Here is a 24,195-nt window from a genome sequence, read left to right on the forward strand (position 1 = left end):
TGTACTGTTACACAATGCCTTGAGATGGAAGGACTCCATTGAGCAGCTAATGGTTTTCACAGTGAGCACAGCATACAGACTTATCACACAAAAGATGGTAATTCTGGTGCACGCAGGCCATTTGCTTACATGCCTCATATCATAATTAATGCTTTGCTATAACAAGGAAGAGACCCTATTTATTTTTATTTAAGGCAGAACACCGAACATAGATTTTTTTCAGTACAAAACAAATTCTTTTTAATAAAAACTATACACACTGGTACCAGATTTTTTTAAGTTTGACTCCATTTCCTCTAGCTCCCAATGGGTTATTGGCCATGTCAACACAACCCCACAAAATCCCCACCATTGGCAACATTTGGGTGTTTTGCTCTACATGGGAGAAATATCCAGAAACAATTTGGGTTTTGTTTGCAACTTTTCATTTGGATGTTTGGCGTTGCACAGACACATCCACAGGTGGAGTAGATGCTTGGCAAAAACACCTGTCTGCTTTCTAAGCCAGTGAGGTTGAGGTGAGAGGTTTGCCAGAGTTTGTCTACCTCTGGGACAAAAAAAAAAAAAAATCAAACCAGAAGGCGCGATGGAATGGATGCATCGCAAATAATGCATTTTCTGAGTTTTCTTGTTTAAATAAAAAAAAAAAAAGTTTTTAAAAAAAGGTAAAAAAAAAAAGGTAATAACATGGCCAATTTGTTACATAAAATGACTTTCTGTGTATAAATTATTCCTAAAAAATTCCTCTGTTTATATAAAAAATCAGTAGATGAAAAAAATTTCAAAAGGTTTTTTTGTATATTCTGTTGTAAGAATTTATTCCTGTTATTGCGATATACTCTGGATTCTTTATGGAAAAAAAGAAACTGTCTATTTTGAATGGCTGAAGCTAAGGCAACTTTAGTTTCTCTTACTCTGCTTTTTTCTAGTAGTTAAAGTACTACATGGTTTAAGTTAAATAAAAGAATTCCGTATGCATTTTTGGTCTCTGATTTTGCCCCGCCCTCCACCCCTTCTGAGAATCACCACACTTCTGAGCAGGGAAGCTGAGCTACGTGTGGCATGTGTGTTCACACATGTCGCTGGGAGGTGTTCTGCATGAAGGCTTCGCTCTATTTCTGACAGCTGAACCTTCTCGGCATGCAAATTGCTGGTGAACAGGGAAGCTATTCTGTTTCTCACTCCATTAAATCAGCCAGAAGAACATTTGAATACATGAAATATAGAAATCTGTGCTTGATTTTTGAATGATGTGTAGACTTTTCTGCTGCCAAAAGTCAGGGCGGGTTTGATCTGGGTCACTCTGGGGCAAAGGACTTTCTGCACATTTTCATGTCCTTGTTGGTCTCTCACAGCCAGCACACCTCCTCAGAGGGTGCAGGTGAGGCCATAGACACGCACACAGGATGTGGCTCCCTGGCGCTGCTCAGAAATGTTAGTTACTTTCCAGCCAGCGAGCTTGGCCTGCCCCAGGGACTCTACAATCTGGGCATCGTTATCTTTGCCAGGGGAAATGGTTATGGTAGGAAGTGTGAATACATGTTCTAAGGAAACAAGCTGTACACGTTCTAGAATCAAACCTGAGACACATCAGGAAGACAAGCTAATCATTCCCTAAACTTAGATCATGGGAAATTATACTCCAGTAATAAAATCAGGCTACTGGACAAAGCGCTAATTAGCAAGGTGTAGGCAGCAGAAGTAAATGAAAGGCCACGCTTACTAAAGACCTGGTGAGTCTCAAATACTTGGACCTAAAAACAAAAAAGAGGGGACTCTCAAGCTTGGCATTGCCCCCGGGGTTTTGCTTACCATTGTCACGAAGTGCCTGGCACTCAGGGGACCCTTACTAGATGACCGATGACTGACAGCAGGCTCATTTCTGAGGCTTGGGTGGGTGCCTGGGCTCTAGTGGGGAGGACACAGGAGCCCAGAAGGATTCCCACGTTCCCCGGTGGGTGATGCCGTGCTTCCAGGCTGCGGAGGCGCAGTCTGCACCTGTCCTCAGCCAGAGGAGCAGCAGTTTCTTCTGAGGATGAAGGTGCTGGGTCTTTGTAAGTGTTAGACCCTCCCCCCACCATGCCACTGCTTAAGCCCACAATCCAACAGGGCTATTTCCGTATTTACTCTCACAGGTCCAGCAACAAGCCCACATTCAGTAAAGTTTCCTCTCATCACTGATGGACTTTCACATCCATTCTCTCACCAGATCTTCACAACAACTCTGCAAAGGAAGGATGTTTATTACTCTGTTTTACAGATGAGTAAACACGCAGATATGTCCAAGACCCCCAGCTATTAAATGACCAACCCAGGGCTCAGCCTTTTGAAGCTGTGTCAGCTTTCAAACTGTCTCAGAACTGCTGCGTATCAGCCATAACTAAACAGACCCCAGTGTGCATCTGCGGGGGACGGCAGGCCACTTAGACCAGGATGTGAACTGGACCTCTGGGGTTCTCCTTAAAAAACCTTGGAGGCCACAGAGGGGAGATGACAGGGACGTTCATCAAGAGGGAGCTCGGGGCCTCCAACTGGATGACATCTAAGAGTTTGCTTGGCGCCAAGCCATACGCATTTTACAATCTGAAATAACACTGGAGCCGGGTCCCAGAGGATGCCTGCTTGCCACCGTCCTGAGACAGAAGCTAAAATAAGGGGGTGTCCAGGGCTCTGGGTAGCAGAGTTGTTTGCCTACAACTACAGAAGGCTCTCCACATTAACAGCCGTGCAGCAGGACCTATGCTTGCTGGCCAGACCGTCCCACCCCACTTGCTGCCTTTGATCTGCTACAGTAGGACTTTGATCTGTTTTATGGCAAGTGAGCCAGTTTCATTTGCAAAGGGGTCCTGTAAAGTCTATTACAAATGCACAAGTGTGCTGGAGGACTAATGGTAAAGTGAGTTCCTTTGCCCAGTTCCTTTGTTATAAGGTGCAGCTGCTTTTTCTTACAGTGACTAAATCTGGGTACTAAGTGATGATGATTTTTTTTAATGGAATTAAGTGGAAAATGATAGCTGTGAGCATACCAACATAAGAAGAAATTTCCCACAGGTTAGCCACCTTCAAGCTCTTTCTCCAAAATACAGTGTTGCTAATGGGGTTCCCAATGGAAATGTGCCCCCAGAAAACACTGGACAAGTAAAACCTTGTTGTGAACAGCTTGGAACTGTGTCATAAAGGCAAAATGAAAGATGAAAAGGGGAGGTTCTGTTTCTTAAAAGGTAGGGATAACACTGACCATGGCAGAGAAGCTAAACCCAGCTATTAACCTTTGCTTTAGGACCAAACACTACTGGGGGAGTGTAAAGTGATACAGCTGCCATGCAAAGCAGTATAGCAGCTCCTCCAAAAAAGTAAACATAGAATTTACCTTATGATCCAGCAATAGACACACATACACACACACCCCAGGATTCTAACAGATACTTGCACACCAGTGTTCATAGTAGTAGTATTCAAAGTAACCAAAAGGTAAAAGCAACCCAGTGTCCATCAAAAGATGAATGGGGCTTCCCTGGTGGCGCAGTGGTTGAGAGTCCGCCCGCCAATGCAGGGGACGTGGGTTCGTGCCCCAGTCCAGGAAGATCCCACATGCCGTGGAGCGGCTGGGCCCGTGAGCCATGGCTGCTGAGCCTGCGCGTCCGGAGCCTGTGCTCCGCAACAGGAGAGGCCACAACAGTGAGAGGCCCACGTACCGCAAAAAAAACACAAAAGGTGAATGGATAAACAAAATGTAGTCTATACATACAATGGAATATTATTCAGCCTCAAAGGAAGGAAATTCTGATGCATGCCACAACATGGATGAACCCTGAAGACATTATGCTAAGTGAAATAAGCCAGTCACAAAAGGACAAGGATTCCATTTGTATGAGGTCCCTAGAGTAGTTAAATTCAGAGATGGAGGGTAGAATAATAGGTGCCAAGGGCCAGCGGCGGGGGAAGGGTGGAGACACTGTTTAAGGGGTACAGAGTTTCCGTTTGGGATGATGCGAAAATTCTGGAGATGGATGGTGGTGATGGTTGCACAACAAGTGAATGTACATAATGCCACTGAACACTTAAAAATGGTTACAATGGTAAATCTTATGTTATGTGTATTTTACAGTAATTTTTCAATAAAGTTAAAAAAGAAAAAACCAAACACTAAAGACTCAGTGGCTCAGAGGCTGCCCACAGCACCTGGATGCACAAGCTTGGAGGCCCAGAGTGGGGTGCCCGAGTAGCAGCTGCACCTGCGTTTCCCATGGTTGGCCAGTCGCAGGTCATCCCACCACACGGGGCTTGCAGAACAGGTCTGGGGTCCCAGAAATCTGGGCAGGATCACACAGGCCTGCTGCATAGACTTTTAAGAGGAAAAAAATTACTAGCATTTCATTTTATTGTCCGGAAAACCATAACTGAAGCTAGTTAAGCCCTTGTGAAATGTCTGCCTTTCAGAGTGTTCTTTCTTCTGACAATAAAATAACCCTTCGTGATTTCATTGGGCTAATTCAGAACTTTTTTCCTCTGTGTAAACTGTTTTACAAGCAAATTTTTAAAAGCCTCTCAAAGCACAGTTGAACTCTGCATACAGGACTGAAACATTCAATTTTCTCTAAAGGAGCAGTCTCCCAGTTGGTTCCCCCTGTCTGGAATCGCAAAGGCTGAGTTTCCTGTGAACCAAGCGTTGAGACCTGGCTTTCTCAGTCTCCTCCAGCATTTCCTGGATGATAACTTGCAGGGCTTTTCCCAGCAGGCTAGCCGGAAGCGAAGGAGATAATGGAGGGACATGGACGAGCGCCGCGCACCCATTTCCATGATGCAAAGACAGGTAGTAGGTGTAATCGCAGACATACCTACAACCACACAAAATGCCAAGTTACTCCTTGGACCAACCTCTAACCTCAGTGAAATGTAAGCAGAAGCAGCAATGCAGCACCCGCAAAGCATGAGGGAAGACTGCCACCAGGGAGACCCAGGTTTTGTTCTTCTGCCAAAGAACATGCTGCTGGGAATGAGCCATGGAGAGACCGGCTCTTGGCCTCATGTCCAGCAAGTGGCTGAACCCTGGAAGGGACCAGATTTTCAACCAACTAGTCCAAAACGTTCTCCCCCCAACCCCGGGGACCTTTCTCATTCATGTCTGCATTGAGTCATTTTGTTGTCACAGCTGCTCCAGGTCTTTGCTCACAACCCTGCAAACTCCACCTTTAGCAGGAGTTAACATAAATCTTTAAGTTAACGGATCCAGAGATAAGACAGGAAGAAACAAAAAAAAGAAGATAAGAAACAAACAAAAAAAACTAAATGGAACTAGCTGGGAAGAGATGGCCACAAACCTGACCTCCAACAGACCCTGGGTCTCATTATATGTTGATTTTTCTAAATTCGCATATTAAATGACACATCTACCGGCTGCCCTAACTGGACATTAAGGACCAAAAAAAGCATTAAAAAGGGGGTGGCACTCCACTCCCCTGCAAAAGCCCTGCCCCTTCCCAGGTAGACTAATGCATATGCCTCCCCATCATTAGCCTCACTCCTATCTTTAAAATTAAATCCCTCTCACCAAGTGGGTGATAAGTTGATCTGTAAACTTAGTCCCTGCTTCTCCAATCCCTGACCGCTGAATAAGGTTTAATCCAAGCAGGAAAAAGAACCCTCTCCCGCTGAGGCAGGGCGCATCGGCTCGGCTAGGGCCCGAGCAGGGTCCATACAACTTAACTTGGTAACAAATTCTGGCATCCAACAAGGGGCGCATTCTGTCTGTTAACTCAGGGTTACTCACTGACCCAGGGCCAACAAAGCCGGCTAAATAACTGAGCTGTTTGCCCCAATTCTCAACCGCTGGGCCAGTAAGGGCTACTAAATTAAGCCTGAGGTTGAAAAGCAGCCAAGGATCAAGTGGAGCGCTCCTCAGGTAGAGAACATCTCTTTGTTTCACGTGTGTGACGTAAGCCCTAGTCTCTGTTCTTGCTAAGAGTGAAGCTTCAATCTCTGTTCTATGTGGTTTTGTTTGTCCTAATGCTCTTGGAAATACGTGCCACAACTGTGGGCACGGGTTGAGCACTTGAAGGCCACTATGGCGTTTGCCACCAAAAAGGATAAGCTGCTCATGCACCAGGGTAGACGAGCCCTGGGTACCCTGCCAACCAGAAGCAAATGTCCGTGTAAGCAGGCACACTGTAAAACATTCACAGCCCCAACCTCTACAGCGTTCCCACCTCTAGGGTATAGTCAAAAATGCAAGAGCACACCTTTTGTGTTGGTTCCTCTTGCCCTAACTTGCCATCCCGGGGCAAGGTATACGTCTCTGTTGGGTAGGTCCCTCCCCACTACCCTCCACCACAGATCCCTAGGGATCCCTCCTCTGAGACATGAACACTTTAAAAATCTTGTTTTCATCAGATTTCAGGAAAATCACTTTGTCTAGTTGGGGAAGGAAGAAGAGGACCCCCAAACTGTCCAAAGTCCTTGGGTCCTCGTAGCTGAGAGTATAGAAAACTGGACACATACCAAACGGGCATTTGGCCTCCCTGCCTGATTACCTGTAACGGAGCAGGGACACACCTTTTGTGAACAAGCCTCCTTGACTACGGGAGAGGCTCTTTATCTGAGCAATTTATCTGATTAGAGAACCCTTATTTCCCACTCCCCCTTCACCCTGTCTCTGGGGACTGCTTGCTGAAAGATATCTCCTACAGCCCCACAGCGGGTCTGGGAACATCTAGTCACTGACTTAAGAGGGGCTTTATAGGGACTTCCCTGGTGGCGCAGTGGTTAAGACTCCGTGCTCCCAACGTTGGGGGCCCGGGTTCGATCCCTACTCAGGGAACTAGATCCCACATGCATGCCGCAACTAAGAGTTTGCAAGCCACAACTAAGCAGGCCACGTGCCAAAACTAAGAAGCCGGCGAGCCGCAACTAAGGAGACTGCCTGCCGCAACTAAGACCCTACATAACCAAATAAATAAAATAAATAAACGTTAAAAAAGGGGGGGGGACTTTATAACTAAGACCCTCTTGGACAGTGTCTCCCCTTCCAGCCCCTGCGAAGATTGGTTCAGGTTTCAGTTAGAGCTCCTAAACCACTTGGTGTGGGTCAATCTTGTGGGATCTGCATAGCCACCAAACCTAAGAAGAGGCCACTGGGAAGTTGGAAACAGACTAAATAAGGACTCCCCAGTATGGGTAATCAAGCCTCTATCCCAGTGAACGTCAAGGTGCATTCTCCATAACTGGAAATTCTTTGAGTAGCGCCCCCTAACAGGGAGACAGCTTATTTTCTTTTGTAACACGGCATGGCCCCAATATAAACTGGCGGGTGGAGAAAGTCGGCCAACTAACGACTCTCTAAATTCTTATACTATTTTTTAATTTTACCTCTATTGCCAGCGTTAAAAAAAAAAATGGGATGAGATCTCCTATGTCCAATTTTTCATGGCCCTTAGCCAAATAAAGGGCTTCTGGAAAAAATACGAGGCTAGTTCAAATTTCTCTTTCCTGGGATTGGAATCTCAGCCTGAGGATCCTCTTGACTTCCTCCCTCTGCTAAGGGTAGCTGCCCCCGCTTCCAACAGTTCACCTGAGACTCCTGAGTCATCGACATCTACCCCTACCTCTCCTGAATCCCCGACGCTCTCTACTCCCTCAAATTCACCACCTCCCTACCTGGTGCCCCCTCTTCCGCCCAATGGGTGGTCCCCCTCCCTGACTCTTTCACCTCCATCTCTCAGTACACCTTCCTTGGGGACTAGTCCAATGCACTAGTACCAGCCCTCTGGAATCAAGAAGCTATTTCCCCTTCAGGAGGTTCCCAATGCAAAGGGCGAACTGACCACTGTGTAGGTACTCTTCTCTTCCTTGGATCTCTATAACTGGAAGGATTGATCCAAGGGTTTAAGGGAAGACCCCCAGGGAGTCCTTAATTTAGTCTGGGGAATACTGCACACTCATTTGAGTGGATACCCAAACCTCCTAAACATCTTATTGTCTGGGGAAGAAAAGGTACTGATTATAATTAATGCAAGGGAGGAAGCTGCTAAGACCAATCAAAATAACGTGGGGCATGCTGTACACCAGCCTGGAGCCCAGGCTGTTCCCCAACACGGACCCTGGGTGGGGCCATCTAGAGGAAAATGGTCATCAGCACCTCACACATTTCAGGAATTTGATTCTGAAGGGCATTCAGTCAGCGAGGAAGAAACTCATAAATTGGAGTAGGTTCAAGGAGTCATCCAAGGACTGAAGGAAAATCCCTCAGCCTTCCTTGAGCACCTAAGGGAGTGCCTCCGAGTGTATACAAACATAAACCTGGTGTCATTGGAAGGGCAGGTCATTATTAAGTACCATTTTATTTCCCAGCATTTCCCAGACATTAGGAGAAAATTACAAAAGTTGGAGAGAGGGCCCACCACACCTACTTCCGGGCTGGTGGAATCAGCATTTCGGATGTTTAACAGCCAGGATCTGGAGGCCGATACAAAGGAAGATAAACAAGCAGAACAAACTGCCAGTTCTCTGGCTTTAGCAATTCAGGGTTCACTGACCTCCAAGGGATGACACCCACCCTCCCACACACACACAAGGGACCCTGTAACATCAGTGAGTCGCCTGGGATTTCGAAGACCATGCCCGCAGTGGAGAGAAGGGCTTAAAGCCAATCAGTGTTCTAACTGCATAGAGGAGGGCCACGGGAAGGGGGACTGCCCCAAATGTCTCCGAAGGAGACTAAGTGGACCACCATGTCCTGGCCCACCCTCATTGGTCACACACATAAAAGAAGAGGACTGAAGGGGACCAGGGGCTCCTAGGAGCGCCCCGGAAATTACCCCCAAGAAGCCTTGGCTGACCCTGACTCTAGGTGGTAAAAAGGCTGACTTTTTAGTCAACACAGGGGCCACCTTCTGGGTCTTGAACACCCAACAAGGCAAAATGACCAAATATAAATGTAAGATAACGGGAGTGAAAGGGAAGCCGCAGGAACGCAATATTATAAGAGCACCTTGAGTGCGATTTGGAAGGAAAAACGTTATCTCACTCTTTCCTGTATGTCCCGGAATGCCTAATTGCTCTAATAGGAAGAGATTTACTATATAAGTTGGGAGCTACAATTTATCTCAGAGACACAAAACTGAACATCAAAATACCTAAGACTCCCTTTCATTCCGTAGCACTCATGCTACCACCCTCTGCCAAGAATAAGGGCTCAATTAACCTTGAGGGGACTAATCCCTCAGTATGGGCCCACAACACTGTGGGCAGAGCCAGGAGGGCACCACCAGTCGTGGTCAAGCTGCGACCCGCCTACAATCACCCAAATAAAAAACAATACCCATTAAGCAAAGAAGCCCTAGCGGGCATTAAGTAGAAGGTCTACTCAAACAAGGGCTTCTTAGACCCTGCCATTTTCCTTGCAACACTCTTAATCTGCCAGTAAAAAAAAAAAAAAAAAACCCAAGAGATACTGGCTTGTTCAGGACCTTCAAGCTGTAAATGAAGCTATGGAGGAAATCCACCCAGTGGTGTCAAATCCCTACACCTTACTCTCTACCCTAAACTGCGAAAGGATTTGGTATTCAGTGCTAGATTTAAAAGACACCTTCTTTTGTGTGCCCTTAGCCCTGTAATCTCAGTACATTTTTGCATTTGAATGGCAGGTGGCAGCATGAGAAAACAACATTTTTGCTGGATGATTCTGCTCCAGGGATTTAAAAACTCTCCCACCCTTTTCGGACAGGTTTTAGCTGAGGCTCTTAGTGACCTTGAGTTAGAACAAGGGACTAGGACTTCCCTGGTGGCACAGTGGTTAAGAATGCAATGCAGGGGACACCAGTTCGAGCCCTGGTCCGGGAAGATCCCACACGCCACAGAGCAAGTGAGCCCGCATGCCACAACTACTGAGCCCGTGCACCTAGAGCCCATGCTCCACAACAAGAGAAGCCACCGCAGTGAGCAGCCCGTGCACAGCAATGAAGAGGAGCCCCTGCTCGCCGCAACCAGAGAAAGCCCACACGCAGTAACGAAGACCCACCGCAGCCAAAAATAAAATATAAATTAATTAATTAATTTAAAAAGAACAGGGTACTATACTTCAATATGCGGATGACATTCTAATCGCCACCCCACCAAAGAGCTTTTCGACCATAACACAGTTAATGCCTTAAATCATCTGGCCGAGAGAGGATATAAAGTTTCAAAGGAAAAAGCCCAAATCTCCCTCCAGCAGGTAGAACACTTAGGGTTTAATAATAGAAAAGGGGCACAGGGCACTATCTAAGGAGAGGAGAGAACATATTTGCCAGATGGCACCCCTAGTACGAGAAAACAGCTCCAGAGTTTCCTGGGAATGCCTGAGTTCTGCCACATATGGATCCCCAAATCTGCCTTAATTGCTAAGCTCTCATATGAACAATTAAAAAGGAAGGACCTTGACCCTTTTGAGCAGGCCCCCAGTTGTGACTGGGCATTCCTAGAACTCAAAAACCATCTCATGAGAATCCCCGTGTTACCCTACCTGAGTCTCCCCTTCCAATCTTCATGTACATGAGAGAGGAGAAACGGCCCTGGGCTTGCTTAAACAAAAAGTTGGACCTCTGACTCAGGTTGTAGCCTGTTTTTCTAAACAATTGGACCAAACTGCTAAAGGATAGCCCCCATGTTTACAGGCTGTAGCTGCTACTTCTCAGCTTCTCAAAGAAGCTAACAAATTAACTTTTGGACAGCCCCTGACCATCTGGACCCCACACCACCTCATAAAGGTAAGGGGGGCAGACTGGTTATCCTCTGGTCAAACCCTCCAAGTCCAAGCCTTGCTTCTAGACAACCTGTCTGTGACTCTGAGGCACTGTAATGTCCTTAACCCTGCCTCCTTGCTACATCAGACAGGTCCAAAATTAACTCATGATTGTGAGGAAGTTATGGAACAGGTTTACTCCAGCAGGGCTGATTTAAAGAGCTTCCCTAGAGAGAAGGCAGGATTGGAATGGTTCACTGATGGGAGTTGCTTTATGAAAGATGGAAAACAAAAGGCAGGCTACACAGTGGTTTCTGTCACTGAAGTGGTGGAAGCTAAAGCCTTGCCCTCTGGCTGCTCTGCTCAGAGGGCTGAGTTAATTACCCTCATCAGAGCACTAGAACTGGGGCAAGGGAAAGTTGTCAATATCTACACTGACTCTAAATATTCCTATTCAATCCTACACGCCCATGGGGCCATCTGGAAGGAGAGAGGAATGCTGACCTCAGGGAATAAACAGATTAAAAACGGGGGGGGGGGTGAATTATGAGGCTGCTGGAGGCTATACTCCTGCCAAAGAGTATAGCCTGTATTCACTGTAGAGGCCATCAAAAGGGAGAAGCAGAAATAATAAGAGGAAATAACAGAGCAGATATGGCAGCTAAACAAGCAGCAGAGGGTGGGGACAGACTTCAAACGTCACTCCTACTGGTACCCCCAGATCCTAACTCTTACACTCCCATATACACCCCAGAAGAAAGAGAAAAGCCTTTGAGATTGGGCTATTTTAAAAGCCCAGCATATCAGGAATGGATGGTTAACAATCATGGGCAGCTGTTCTTCCCACCAGCTACTGCACTCCAAGCCATCCGGGAAGCTCACCAGAGCACTCATTATGGGCAGGAGGCCCTGTGTCAATGGCTCACCAAATCCATGACTAATCCCAACTCCTGAAGTCTCCTTAAACAGGTGGTTGAAGCTTGCCCTGTCTCCAGAATAACCCCAACACTTACCGCCCACCAAGGTCAAGGGAGTGACCCCCACCCAGTATAGAGGCACACATCCAGGTCAAGACTGGCAAACTGATTTTACAGTAATGCCCCAGGCACAAGGAAATTTTTAGATATTTGCTGGTTTTGACTGACACCTCTGGCTGGATGGAGACATTCCCGACCCAAACCAAGACTACCTCGGAGATCGCTAAGGCCCTGCTCAAAAAAATAATCCCTCGGTTTGGGCTCCCTAAATCCATTCAAAGTGACAGTGGGCCCGCCTTTGTTTCTCAAATTACTAAGGAAGTCTCTAGAGCCCTAGGAATTAAATGGAGTTTACACTCTTCTTGGAGACCACAGTCTTCAGGAAAAGTAAAAAGAACAAATGAAACTCTCAAAAGAAATTTAGCCAAACTATGTCAAGAGACTCATCAACCTCGGATCTCCCTTCGCCCCGCAGCATCTTGGAGAATGCAATTAGCCCCTAAAGGAAAGCTCAGGTTAAGTCCGTAAGAGATCATGTACAGGAGGCCCATTCCTGAAGGACCCGGCTACAAAGCCAACCTTAGGGATATGGACCAAATGAAATATGCCTTACAGAGAGGGGAAATAATCAAAGCTTTACACGCCTAAGGGAATCAGGAACTGCCTTCCCCTTCTGACATGGTTTTACATCCTTTGTACCCTGGGGATTGGGTTTATTTGAAAACCTGGAAGGCTGGAAATCCACAAGACCAGTTAGACCCCAAGTGGACAGGACCTTATCTTGTTATCTTGACCACTCATTCAGCCTGACAATTGCAGGGCATAACTCCGTAGGCCCACTATACCAGAGTGAAGACAGCACCTACAGCTGAGGAAGAAGTTACTGGGCCATGCACTCAATACACCTGTGAACCTGTCACACACCTTAAGTTACTTTTGAAAAGGACTAACTTACCAATAGATAAGTATTGTGGTGGACAGGCTTATTAGTTGGCCTTGTCATTACTATTGCCTTACTTGGCTTCTGCTGTTCTGCCAAGCCCCCTCCCTCTGGCAAACACCTCCTCTCTCCATGCTGGACATATGGGATACTAACACTGGAAGCAGGATGAGTGGCCATTATTGTCTATTCTTTCTTCTCTGCTCTATCTCTTACAACTGTCCACAAAGAATGGAAATTCGATGCAATAGTAAATTTCTCGAGAATTATAGCCTGTGGACAAAATCTATCCCAGTGCTGGATCTCCAAGTGACACCTATGGATTAAAGGTATTACATTTCACCCCTAAGAAAGATAACCTCACTCTCACCTTGGCTAAACCTACCCCTCTTGAAGTTCATAGCCCATCCCTAATGCAGCTTCCCTGCTTGGATTCCCTCTAACGAATACAAAGCACTCGTGCCATTGCTCTGATCGTCTTGCTGCCACTGCCCCTATTAAACGCCCCTACCAAAGGGAGGAACTTGCAATAACACCTTAGGGCTGCTCTGGACTCTGATCAATGCTTCTTCCATTATCCCACAAAGTACCCCAGGATGGACTCCTGTGGAAATCTCACCTGTTGGTGCCCTCTGAACCAACCTGATGAATACACACAGGGACCGGAAGGGAGATGGACTTATTGGAGAGGGAAAATGCCAGTTGTCTGGCATTTAGTATATGGCCCTCCTAAGGCCTGGGGAAAAGCCACTAGTCAAGAATCCCTCAGTAACCCCTGCTATGCGGGTGGGCCTCTCTCCCCACGCTGGAAGGGCACCCCCTCTTGGGCTAGCCACTTATGGAGGTGGTTCAACTCCCCAGAACATAAGCTCCCCCTGGGTACCTGTTCCTTTGTGGCCCAAGAATAAACCAACTGCTCCATCAGACCAACCCCAACTCCTCCTTCCCTCTCTGGGGTGGGTTCTAGCCCTTCCTTGTTTAGATAATGCCCAGTTGGGGGGACATTGCATGCTAGGCCAGCTAACTTCTCAAAAACCTAGGTATAACCATTCATAATATCCCCCTGCCCTGAGATAAAAGAGCAATAGGGCTCATTCTGGCAGGAATAGGGACTGCTCCAGACCAGCAGCTCCCTGGGGAGGCTTCGCATACCATGAAATCACTCTACAAAATCTCACCCAGGCCTAATTGCCATTATCCTCCTGCTTATCTTTGGGCCTTGCCTCCTTCACTGCCTTGTCAACTTCCTTAGTAAACAGCTTGAAGCCATCAAATTTTAGATGATACTAACACAAGGGTACAAGCAACTGGGACTGCAGCTTGGCGACAATCAGGCTTATTTTAGGCTAGTCAGGAACAGTTCTGCTCCTCTAATGCAGGGAAAAATCATGCTCATGTTCAGCAGGAAGCAGTTCAGAAGTCAAACCTTTGCCCTTCAATGCCCCTCAAGAATGAGGAGCAATAACAAGGAAAGGGGGATTTTATTGCCAGAGCTGCTCCAGGTCTTTCTCAAAACCTGCCAACCCCCACCTTTAGCAGGAGTTAACCTAGATCTTTAAGTTGAAGGATCCAGAGATAAGAAAGAAGGCTACAAACAAACAAACAAAAACAGGTGGTACTAGCTGGGACCAAGATGGCCAGGAACCTGACCTCCAACAGACCCTGAGTCTTATTATATGTTGATTTTACTAAACTAGCTTAATATGCTTAATAAGACCACCTACTGGTGTGCAGGACCAGCGATTAAGGACCATAAAAAGGATAAAAAGGGGGTGGCACCTCACTCCCTCAGAAAAGCCCCGCCCCTTCCCAGGCAGACTAATGCATATGCCTCCCCATCATTAGCCTCACTCTGCTTCCCTTTGTCTTTATCTGTAAAATTAAATCTCTCTCACCAGGTAGGTGAGAAGTTGATCTGTGAACTTAGTTCCCACTCCCCCATTATTTGGCCACTGAATAAAGCTCAAAGCCAAAGGGAAAAAGAACACTCAGAGGCCAAGCTAGGACCTGAGCAGGGTTCATAGGACTTAATTTGGTAACAATTTGTTCATTCATTCTTTGCAGGGAGGAGTAACTATCACCTAGGTGGTCAGAGTCTGGAGAAAAAAAGGTAAATTAATCTTCATCTGGGCTAAACCAGAAGTTAATTCACAACTTTGCCAGCAATAAATAAAGATAAAACATCCACAAAATGTTAGTGGCTCTCAACATCCCCATCCCACCCCTTCTCCTCTGCCAGCCACCAGGCCGGTGAGTGGGAGGGGGCCTCGGAACCAGCCCTGGGCGTGAATGAGCAATGGGCCAGGGTGCAGGGTGACTCTGGGCTGTTCCCCGCCGCCAAGCACCCAGCTGGATGGCACAGGATGACACATCCCAGGAGGAAGGCTGGTCAGAGGCCACTTCAGCCCTTCCTCCTCCCCTACGTGCCCAGGGACAAAACGCACCTGCCTGCGTCACGGGAAAAGGCCACCTCCACGCCCTCCACCACCGCGCGCCTGCTGACTGCCCTCATGCTGACTCCCGAAGCGATCACTTCCGGGCCATCCGGAAGGCACACGCCACACTCAGGGTGGAAGCCCCGGATGTCGGCGTCCCTGTAGCCGCAGTTCTTGCCGCACTGTTCCAGAAAGATGGCCTTGGCGGCGGGGTCCACGCCCACATGCACAACGAGCTGTGTGAACACACGTGGCGGCAGGAGATTAGGGAAACTGAGGTCTGCTCTGCCCCCAGACCACACAGAGGGAGAGCTCCGGGGTGCAAGACACCTCAACATCCCAAATGTGCCAGCATCACCCCCATCCCCTGCCTGCTTCCCCTGATGAATGTGCTGGAACGAAAAACAGCTGGATAGAAACCCATGTGGCATCTAATTTAAATACTTTTATATTTTAAAATATTCTTACAGGGTAGTGTATTCCCCTTTTCCCTGGGGGATCCAGCTGGTATCTAAGCGTGTCCCAGGAGAAGCTTAGCCTTTCTGTGGAGGCTTCCATCTCTTTTATGAAACTCTTTAATAGAGGAAGTTAGTAACAGTCTAATAAAATATTGTTAGAATTTTTTGAGCCGATTATTTTTCCTCTTTGAAAAAATTGCTGATTGTCTTATCAACATATTTGGGGTGTTGTCTTAATGGTTTGGTGGTCTGTGTTTTATTAATATAATCTGGTCGTCGTATTTGGGGGATATTTGTACCAGCTTCCTATATAGTAACTCTGTTGTGGTAAGATAGGCTGGGAGTGATGAAGATGGGCCTCCCCAGGTGGGCCACTCTCCCGTCTCCCAGTGGGGGCTGCCCTCAAACTGCTCTCCTAGGTCCAAGAGGTCCTTGCCTCTCAGCCCACCTCACAACCCACCTGCCCTGCAAGGGCCTGGCGGGGACCTAACCCAAGGGCCTCTCTGTTAGGTGGAAACTACCTTTGGGTCCAGGCTGGGAATAAAGCTTCCATTTCTTTTCCTCCTTCTCTCTCTCCAGAGTCTTATTCCAAGATCTACTCTGTCTTTCATCTTAAACTTTTACAAGTAGACCCTTATGAAATCATCTGGGCCCTTACTGGTGGGATGCGGGGGCAGGGTACACTTCAGCCATCCACCCTAGAAACAGTGTCCTGGGGTTCACAGGTTCTGGGTCTCCACCACATAATCAGCCCCCAGTCCCCCAGCCCGACTGCCTCCCCAGCTGTCATTTACTTGCGGTTGAAGATCCTCCCAGATTCTGGTGACCCTCTGCTTCACCTCTCTGTAATCCACTGGCAGTTGAAGAATCCGCAGCTCCACCTCCATGTCACGCCCCAGACCCAGCTTGGGGAGTTCCTGCAGAAAGAAACAGGTGGACTCACCTTGCTTTATGGAGGGCCAAGGGGAGTTCCTGAAAAGCCATCATCGGGGTCATCCAGTCCATTCTCAGGGCCTTCTGTGGGCCTGCCCTCAAGGAGTGGCGAGGGGCCAACAGGGGGGCCATGGTTCCTGCCCCATGCACAAGGCCCCACATAGCTGCTTCTGTCAAGGTGCATGTACCCCAGAGGCATGCCTGACCCAGTCTGCAGGTTAGGACATAGTTCACAGAGGGGATGCAGGGGAGTTCTAGGGGACAGATGGGGGTGAGCCAGATGAAGAAGCTGGAGAAGAGTGTGCCGGGCAGAGGGAGTCGCAGAGGCACAGGGAGCTTAGAACAGGAATTTATCATCTCACAGTCTTGCAGGACAGAAGTCCAAAATCAAGGTGTCAGCAGGGTCATCCTCCCTCTGAACCTGGTAGGAGAAGGATCCTACCTTGCCTCTTCCAGCTTCTGGTAGCCCCCAATAGTCCTTGGCTTGTGGCAGCATAACTGCAGTCTTCACATCACCTCCCCTTTGTGCATGCTTGTTTTTGTGTCCAGATTCCCCGCTTTATAAGAACACTTCACCCATTACACTCTATAAGGTGGTGCTTTCCAGAAGGTTGATGGCGTTACTCTTGCCGAAGTAGAAAGTGCAGGGAGGCCAAACTGTAGTCCTCTGTGGCCTTTATAGAGCAATAGGTGTGGAATGGAGTGCATTTAACATTGGACTTGACACCTCTGTGTATTTTACTTATCTGAAAGACGATGCCCAGGAGACTGAAAGGCCCTGCTTCTGCTTATCAGCTGTTTCCTTTCAAGCCTCTAATCTGATGCTCAAACAGCCTTGACTAGAGGTTGACATTAGAATCCCTCCACTGTTGGATTCTAGTGGAACTCCTGGTCTAGGGCTGTACTCCACAACCAGCCACCTTGACATTTCAGTGCAGGAAATAGGAATAGGCACTCTAGGTGGAATACATACAGATGTCACACATTGCCTCGCATCAGCTCAGGTCATGTTTTGCCATCAAATAGATGAAGGAAAACTTTTAATATTTAGAAATCTCTGGATGTCAGAATTGCAGATAAGGGATTGTGGACCAGTATAAACTTGAACTTGTTCAAGTATTACCATGGAATTATTCTCCAGTATCTTCCTGGCATATTTTCTCTCCCTAACTAGAATGTCTCCCTCTTCCTCTTTCCCTCCCAGCTGTCCTTACAGGGAGAGCTGGCAGCTTGGGAGATCTGCCCTGTACCAGCTCTAGGGACTCTGCTAAGGGGCAGCCAGCCTTCCCTGGAAAGAGGTGACCACTGTCGCCCACACTGTGGGGCTGGAAGTCCTGGGGCCTGCTGATTCCCCTGGAGTACTTTGAGCAACGGGAGGAACAACTGGAGCCAATAGACATCCACCACTGAGGACAGAGGGCAGACAGGAGGGTAACTGCACCTCCACTGGCTGCAGGCCTCCCAGGGCCTTGGCCAAGCTGCCTGGATGGCTATGGGAAGTCTGCAGCCATACTGAGGTCACCAGTATGTGTGGTAAACTGTACTGGTGTTGGGAGGGGGAACTATGGACTGAAAAGATGCCTCCCCCCCCCCAAATTCATATGTTGAAACTCTAACCCCCAATGTGATGGTGTTTGGAGATGAAGTCTTTGGGAGGTAATTAGGTTTAGATGAGGTCATGAGGGTGGGGCCCCCATGATGGGATTAGGGCCCTTATAAGAAGAGGAATAGAGACCAGAGCCTTTCTATCTCTGCAATGTGAGGGAGGACATAACCAGAAGGCAGTCATCTGCAAGCCAGAAGGAAAGTTCTCACCAGAAACCAAATCTGCGGGCACCTTGATCTTGGACTTCCCAGCCTCCAGAACTGTGAGAAATACATGTGTGTTGTTTAAGCCGCTCAGCCTATGGTATTTTGTTATAGCAGCCCAAGCTGACTCATACAGGTGAGCTTCCAGTTGGTAATGAGATGAGGCCTGGTTGAGTTTCAGATACATGCCAGTTCATCCATCCAACTCATTATAACTCTTGAAAGTGACACAGCCAACCTGGGACTGAAGTCAGAATCTGATTTGGGATACTGAGGAACTCCTTCCAACCTGCAATCATGGAAAGAGTCTCCAGACACTGACTTATGTGGACACTTGGCTCCCTCAAGCATGTGTTCTCCCTCTCTCTCTCTCTCTCTCCCTCTCTGTCTCAGACACACACTTGGTGTCCTGGGCCATCTACACTGTGACCCATGGCATACAATAGCATTTTACAAAAAATAGGCCAAGCTAGTGGTCATAAGCAGCCAAGCCTGGAATGAGGAGGGAACAGGGCAGAAGGGGGCACATGCAAAGCGAGACCCCGACTACAGTGCTGCAGGGAAAGGCATGGGCTTTGGAGTCAGAAAGACAAAGGTTTGAGATCTGGCTCTGCCACCTTTCACTGGGCAACCTTGGGCATGTTATTTAGGCTTGGTGCATCTCAGTTTTCTCATCTGTGAAATGGGCATAATTAAAAGCCGGAGGGGTTTTCACAAATGTTAAATGATTCACAAAAAGTGCCCAGCACAGCATCTGGCACAATCGGGACTTTATATGAGGGATTGATGTTTATAATTAATCCATATTAATTTGAGAAAGTCGTGCAAGAGGGATTTATTGAAAGTGATATTTATTAGAATTTGATGAGCTTGGGCCTGTCAGATGCAGTGAGTAGAACATTCTGCATAAGCAGTCGGCAGGCCACTGGCTGCCACCACCCTTTCTGCCAAGGAGGGTTGGTTGTTTTAGCAAAGAGAGTATCCGTTCTGTGCAGAACAGAGAGAGCCAGGGGTTTGTGCTTTTCAGACTGGCACACTTTCTCAGCTAGAACTGCAGAGTGTTTTGTGCTCAAGGGGGCAGGGACAAAGCCTGGTATAACCATCACCAAAGTGGAATCCAGGGTACTGTTCTAGCCACAGGAACCACCAGGCTCCGCAGGGAGCTGAGTGCCCATGCCAGGCCCATAATCAAGCAAAAAGCCTGAACCCCACCAGTCACAAAGGTCCTCAGGAATCAGAGAGTCCCGCCTTCTGCCTTTCTCCCACTTCTCCTTGCCTCCATGTCATCCGAGATCTGGTCACCAGGAACACATGGCAGTTTAACAAAGGGAACCGAAAGAAAGAGAAAAGACACCAGTTGCTCCCTGAATTTTTTTAAAAATCCACCGAGACTGTGGCACCAACTGGTGTTGCAAAGCGGTTGTTGTTTCTCCAAAATCTGATTCTTCCCTTATCAAATGAGAGTCTGGGGCTAGTACCAGGAAACAGGAAAGCATTTCTTCACTCAGGCATTCAAGAAAAACTCCCCGAGTGCTTGCAATGCGGTCCTCTGCTAGGGCTTGGCGTGTCCTGGAGGGTCACATTCTCAGAGGAGACACAGACCAGGAACGGACGTGATCACAAGAGTCCTGGTTCCGGTTCCAAGGGCTGTGTTTGCCGCCCCCACCCAGCTGCGGAAGCCTGAGGGTGAGGACCCCCGACTAGGGCATTAGGAAGGGGCCCAGACCCCGCTTTTTTCTCTCCCTACTGTGTGGGTTTGGGCAAATTATTAAAACTTGCTGAGCCTCAGTTTCTTGATCTGCAAAACATAGTAATAACAGGACCTCCTTCACAAGGGTTGCTGTGAAGGTTAAGCAAGACTGTGCACATGGAGTTGCAGCCTAAGAGGGCTGCACAGAGGCGGCTCTGACTGGGGCTTGGAGGATTAAAAGAGTGTTTGAGGGAAAGGAATAGCGGAGCTTGGAGGTATGTGCAAACCCCCACCCTCCCTCCCTCTCTCCCTCCTTCCCTCTTCCTTCTATTCTTCTCTCGTTCACTTATCCATCAGTCATCAGATGTGGACTAGGCACTCCTGCGTGCAGCCTCTGTGCTGGGCTCTGGCTGAGGGTCTTGGAGTGCCTGTGTGTGCATGTCCAGGGGCTGACCATGGAAGAGGAAATGACAGCTACTTCTTCTTGACCTGCAGGGCTGGAAGGGACCTGGGAACCATCGGGTGCTGAGACCCAGGCCTGGGCTCCCTCCAACCCCATCAGGCTGGAGGTGCTCCGGGGAGAGAGAAACTGAGGCCAGAGCTGGGGAGGGGCTCACCAGGCACAGGAAGAAACCCACAGAGGTGACAGGAGGCCTAGCAAACTAAGTATAGGACAGCTACCGGTGGAGCATAATGTAGCCATTCGAAATGATTTTACAAAGAATTTCTTGACATAGGAAAACCCATGAAAAGAAGTAAGTTTAAAAATCAGGATCTCAGACTGTTTCCTTCAGCCATTTATGGAAATGGAAACATACTGAAAATGGTCATCCCTTAAGGGGAGAATTAGGGGAGATTCCTATTTCTTTCTATACTGGTCATAACATTTTCACAATGGAATATTTTTGTATGTAATATTTTTCTGGCTCTGAAAGCTTAACAAAGATTCCAGTAATCAGACTAGCTGCCCCTGGAGCATCCTCCCTGTGTGCAGGCACTACGCCCAGCACCTCACCCCAGTCCCCCGATGATGTCACCATTTTACAGATGACAAAACCGAGGATAAGTTTAAAAGAAGGGAGGAGTTCCAGGGAGTAGTCACAAAGGAGATGTTACCACAACATTGGGGTCAACTGTTTAGGGCTTGGGATAGCTCCCAGGTCACTCTCCTTTCCTTAACAAAGCCAAGTTCTCTTCTCTATATGTGACGGCTGTCCCAGCCTGAGCCCAATATCTTTTGGTTATTCCTCCACACTAGTGGGTCTCTTGCCTGAAAAATCCAGTATGAAAAACAGTGACCCCGTAATTCCTAATCCTCTAACTAGAGCAGTTGTCTCCAAATATTTTTGATTGTATGCCCCTATTGATAAAAGATTTTAGTGTGCACACACTATCATTAGCTGATGTCTTCATGTCTTAAGGCGTGATACACACTGCATGTGGGCTTCACTGTTAATATGTGGATGTATATCTATATTTTCAGTGGTTTTCTTAATTCTTCCCCTTTTTGGGCCAATTTATTATTAGATTGTTCTTGTTTTTACATCAAAATGTGTCTGGGAGAGAACTCAGATGAGGTTAGGGAAAGGGTCACTTGGCTGTTTTCACATGTTTGTTCAGGTTTGCATCATGTTATCTTACATCTGTGGGGTTTTTGAAGATCATTTTTGTAAAGATTCCTTGATCATAATTTGAGGCTTAGTTTAATTAAAACTGGATAATATAATTCTGAAACCCATTAACTGGGCTGAAATACTCTGTAATAAAATAAAAATGATTCAAAGATGGAGGGCCTATCACCATGGTGTCCTTTGCTCCAAGGGTGACACGTTCCCTCTTCCCTCAGGAAACCAAGCCTGTCCAGGGACCTGCAGATGTACAAAGCCAGGTCAGCTTTGGTCCAGCTATGAAATTTAGCTTTATAGACTAAAAACATAGAGATTCACACCCATTAGGATGGCCACTATGAAAAAAAAAAAAAGATAGCAAGTGTTGGCAAAGATATGGAGAAACTGCAACCCTTGTGCACTGTTGGTGGGAATGTAAAATGGTGCAGCTGCTATGGAAAACAGTATGGACACTCCTCAAAATATTAAAAATAGAATCACCATGTGATCTAGCAATCCTATGTCTGGGTACATATCCAAAAGAATTGAAAGCAAGAGCTCAAAGAGATATTTGCACATTCATGTTCATTGCAACATTATTCACAATAGCCAAGAGATGGAAGCAACCCAAATGTCCATTGATGAATGAATAAACAAAATGTGATCTATACAATCAATGAAATATTATTTAGCCTTAAAAGGAAGAAAATTCTGGCACATGCTACAATATAGATGAGTCTGGAAGACATTCTATGCTAAGTGAAATAAGCCAGTCACAAAAAGACAAATATTGTATGATTCCACCTATATGATGGATCTAAAGTGGTCAAATTCATAGAGACAGAAAGTAGAATAATAGTCATCAGGGGTTTGGGGGAGGGGGAAATGGGGAGTTGTTGTTCAACAGATACAGAGTTTTAGTTTTGCAAGATGAAAAGTTCTGAATATCTGTTGCACAACAACGTGAATGTACTTAACACTACTGAAATGTACACCTAAAAATGGTTGAGATGGTAAATTTTATGTGTTTTTAATCACAGCTTTTTTGAAAAAAACATAGAAATGGAAATCCTGATATTTTCATCCTGTCCTCCAATGGATCAACTTGCAAACCCCATTTTGGAAATGATTTTGGATCCTCAAGAAGGTGCTGATGTAGGAAGTATTGGAGGACACGGGGTGGGTGGGCCTGCACACCTCTCACATCTGCTTAGGAGGTTGGGCAGGAAAGGGTTAACCCAGCAGGCTGTGGCTGCTCAAACTCTGCACATTTCCGAGAAACACCTGTCTTCAGGACTGGCCCTTAGCTGGCTCCTGGGAGAAAGAGCTCTGAGCCCTTGGGATGTTCTGCTTGATTAGAACAGTTTTGTATGCCTGTGGCCTTGGGTCACATTGTGCTAGTTTGATTAGAGTTTATGCCAACAGTGTGATTTATGGTGGATGCCTGTTTTTGCTCCAGAGTCTGAGTAGCTGAGGTCAGGCAGGCAGGCACTGCATACCTACGTGAATGACCCCAATAAAAACCCTAGACACCAAAGCTCAGATAAGCTTCCCAGGTTGACAACACTTCACACCTGTTGTCACATGGCATTGCTGGGAGAGTTACATGTATCCATGCAACTCCACTGGGAGAGGACACTTGGAAGCTTGTACCTGGTCTCTCCTGATCTTTGCTCCATGCACCTTTCCCTTTGGTGATTTCAATATGGATCCTTTTGCTGCAGTACACTGCAACCGTGAGTGTAACAGCTTTTCTGAGTCCTGATTCAGGTGAATTTTGGAGCCTGAGGGTGGCCTTGGAAACCCCCTGACACAGAGGTATCTCAATGGCTCTTGAATCCTGGCCTCTCCTTAAGAATCATTTCTTCTTTATTTTCTCCTACTAGCTTTTTTTCCAAGCAGAAAAGAAGGAAATTTTCTCTGTTTTCATTCATTCATTCATTCTTTCTTTTTTCAACATTTTTCAAGTCCTTCCTTTTTCCAAGCACTGTGCTGCCCTGTTCCTACCATGGGTGGGAAATGCCTGTGGAAAGTAAACGTCCTCAGAGCAGGTAGAGGGCGGGCAGGAGAGATGGTAGTACTAGGGTCAACTTGGAGGTCACAACTCATTGTAGGAGTCAGGAGAACAGGCTTGGAGTCTAGTGGGTGCAGTTCAATTCCAGATTTGCCCCTTGGGCACCACCTCAGGCATTTGACTTTGGGAAAATGACTTAGACTTTAAGAGCCTCAGTGTCTCATCTGTAAAACTGAGAGCCCTTGCAGTGGCTCTCCATGGTGATACTGTCCCCACAGAGGGTGTTTGAACATATGTGGAGTGCTCTTAGTGTTTAAGGGAAAGCTACTGACAGTGCCTCAGAGGCTGAGATGCTAAATATCCTTCAATGCACATTTCACTTTAACCCACACTCTACACACAATAGTCTCAGAATAACAATACTAACTCCACTTTTAACAATATGATGACTGAAAAGTCTGAGATATTTTTATTTTCTATTGGGTTTTTTGTCCTTAAAGTAAATTGCTGGGTTTCAAAACTACTCATCAGAGTTCCTCTCTGTGTGGTTGTGTCACTAACTGGACACACTGTTAGGTTCATTAACTCAATTTACTCGTAATTTCTATGGATTCC

At 47.0% G+C, this 24,195-nt stretch overlaps 1 protein-coding gene across 4 annotated transcripts in view; it reads right to left on the reverse strand.

Moving 5' to 3' along the window:
* Positions 1 to 213: 213 nt before the first annotated feature.
* PGPEP1L (pyroglutamyl-peptidase I like) overlaps positions 214 to 24,195 on the reverse strand; it is a 52,320-nt gene continuing 28,338 nt past the window's right edge. For 2 of the 4 annotated variants that reach the window (XM_081228792.1, XM_081228794.1), the window contains 3 exons: positions 16,322 to 16,444; positions 15,079 to 15,305; positions 4,081 to 4,838 (listed from right to left, as the gene is read on the reverse strand). In XM_081228792.1, the coding sequence (XP_081084918.1) occupies positions 4,598 to 4,838; positions 15,079 to 15,305; positions 16,322 to 16,444 (591 nt within the window). In that variant the 3' untranslated portion in view covers positions 4,081 to 4,597. Of the gene's footprint in view, positions 2,225 to 4,080; positions 4,839 to 15,078; positions 15,306 to 16,321; positions 16,445 to 24,195 lie in introns of those variants that run through there. The other 2 variants (XM_081228795.1, XM_081228793.1) reach the window with 2 other exon arrangements.

Source organism: Mesoplodon bidens (assembly GCF_964165515.1).
Source record: "Mesoplodon bidens genome assembly, chromosome: 3".
Classification (NCBI taxonomy): Eukaryota; Metazoa; Chordata; class Mammalia; order Artiodactyla; family Ziphiidae; genus Mesoplodon; species Mesoplodon bidens.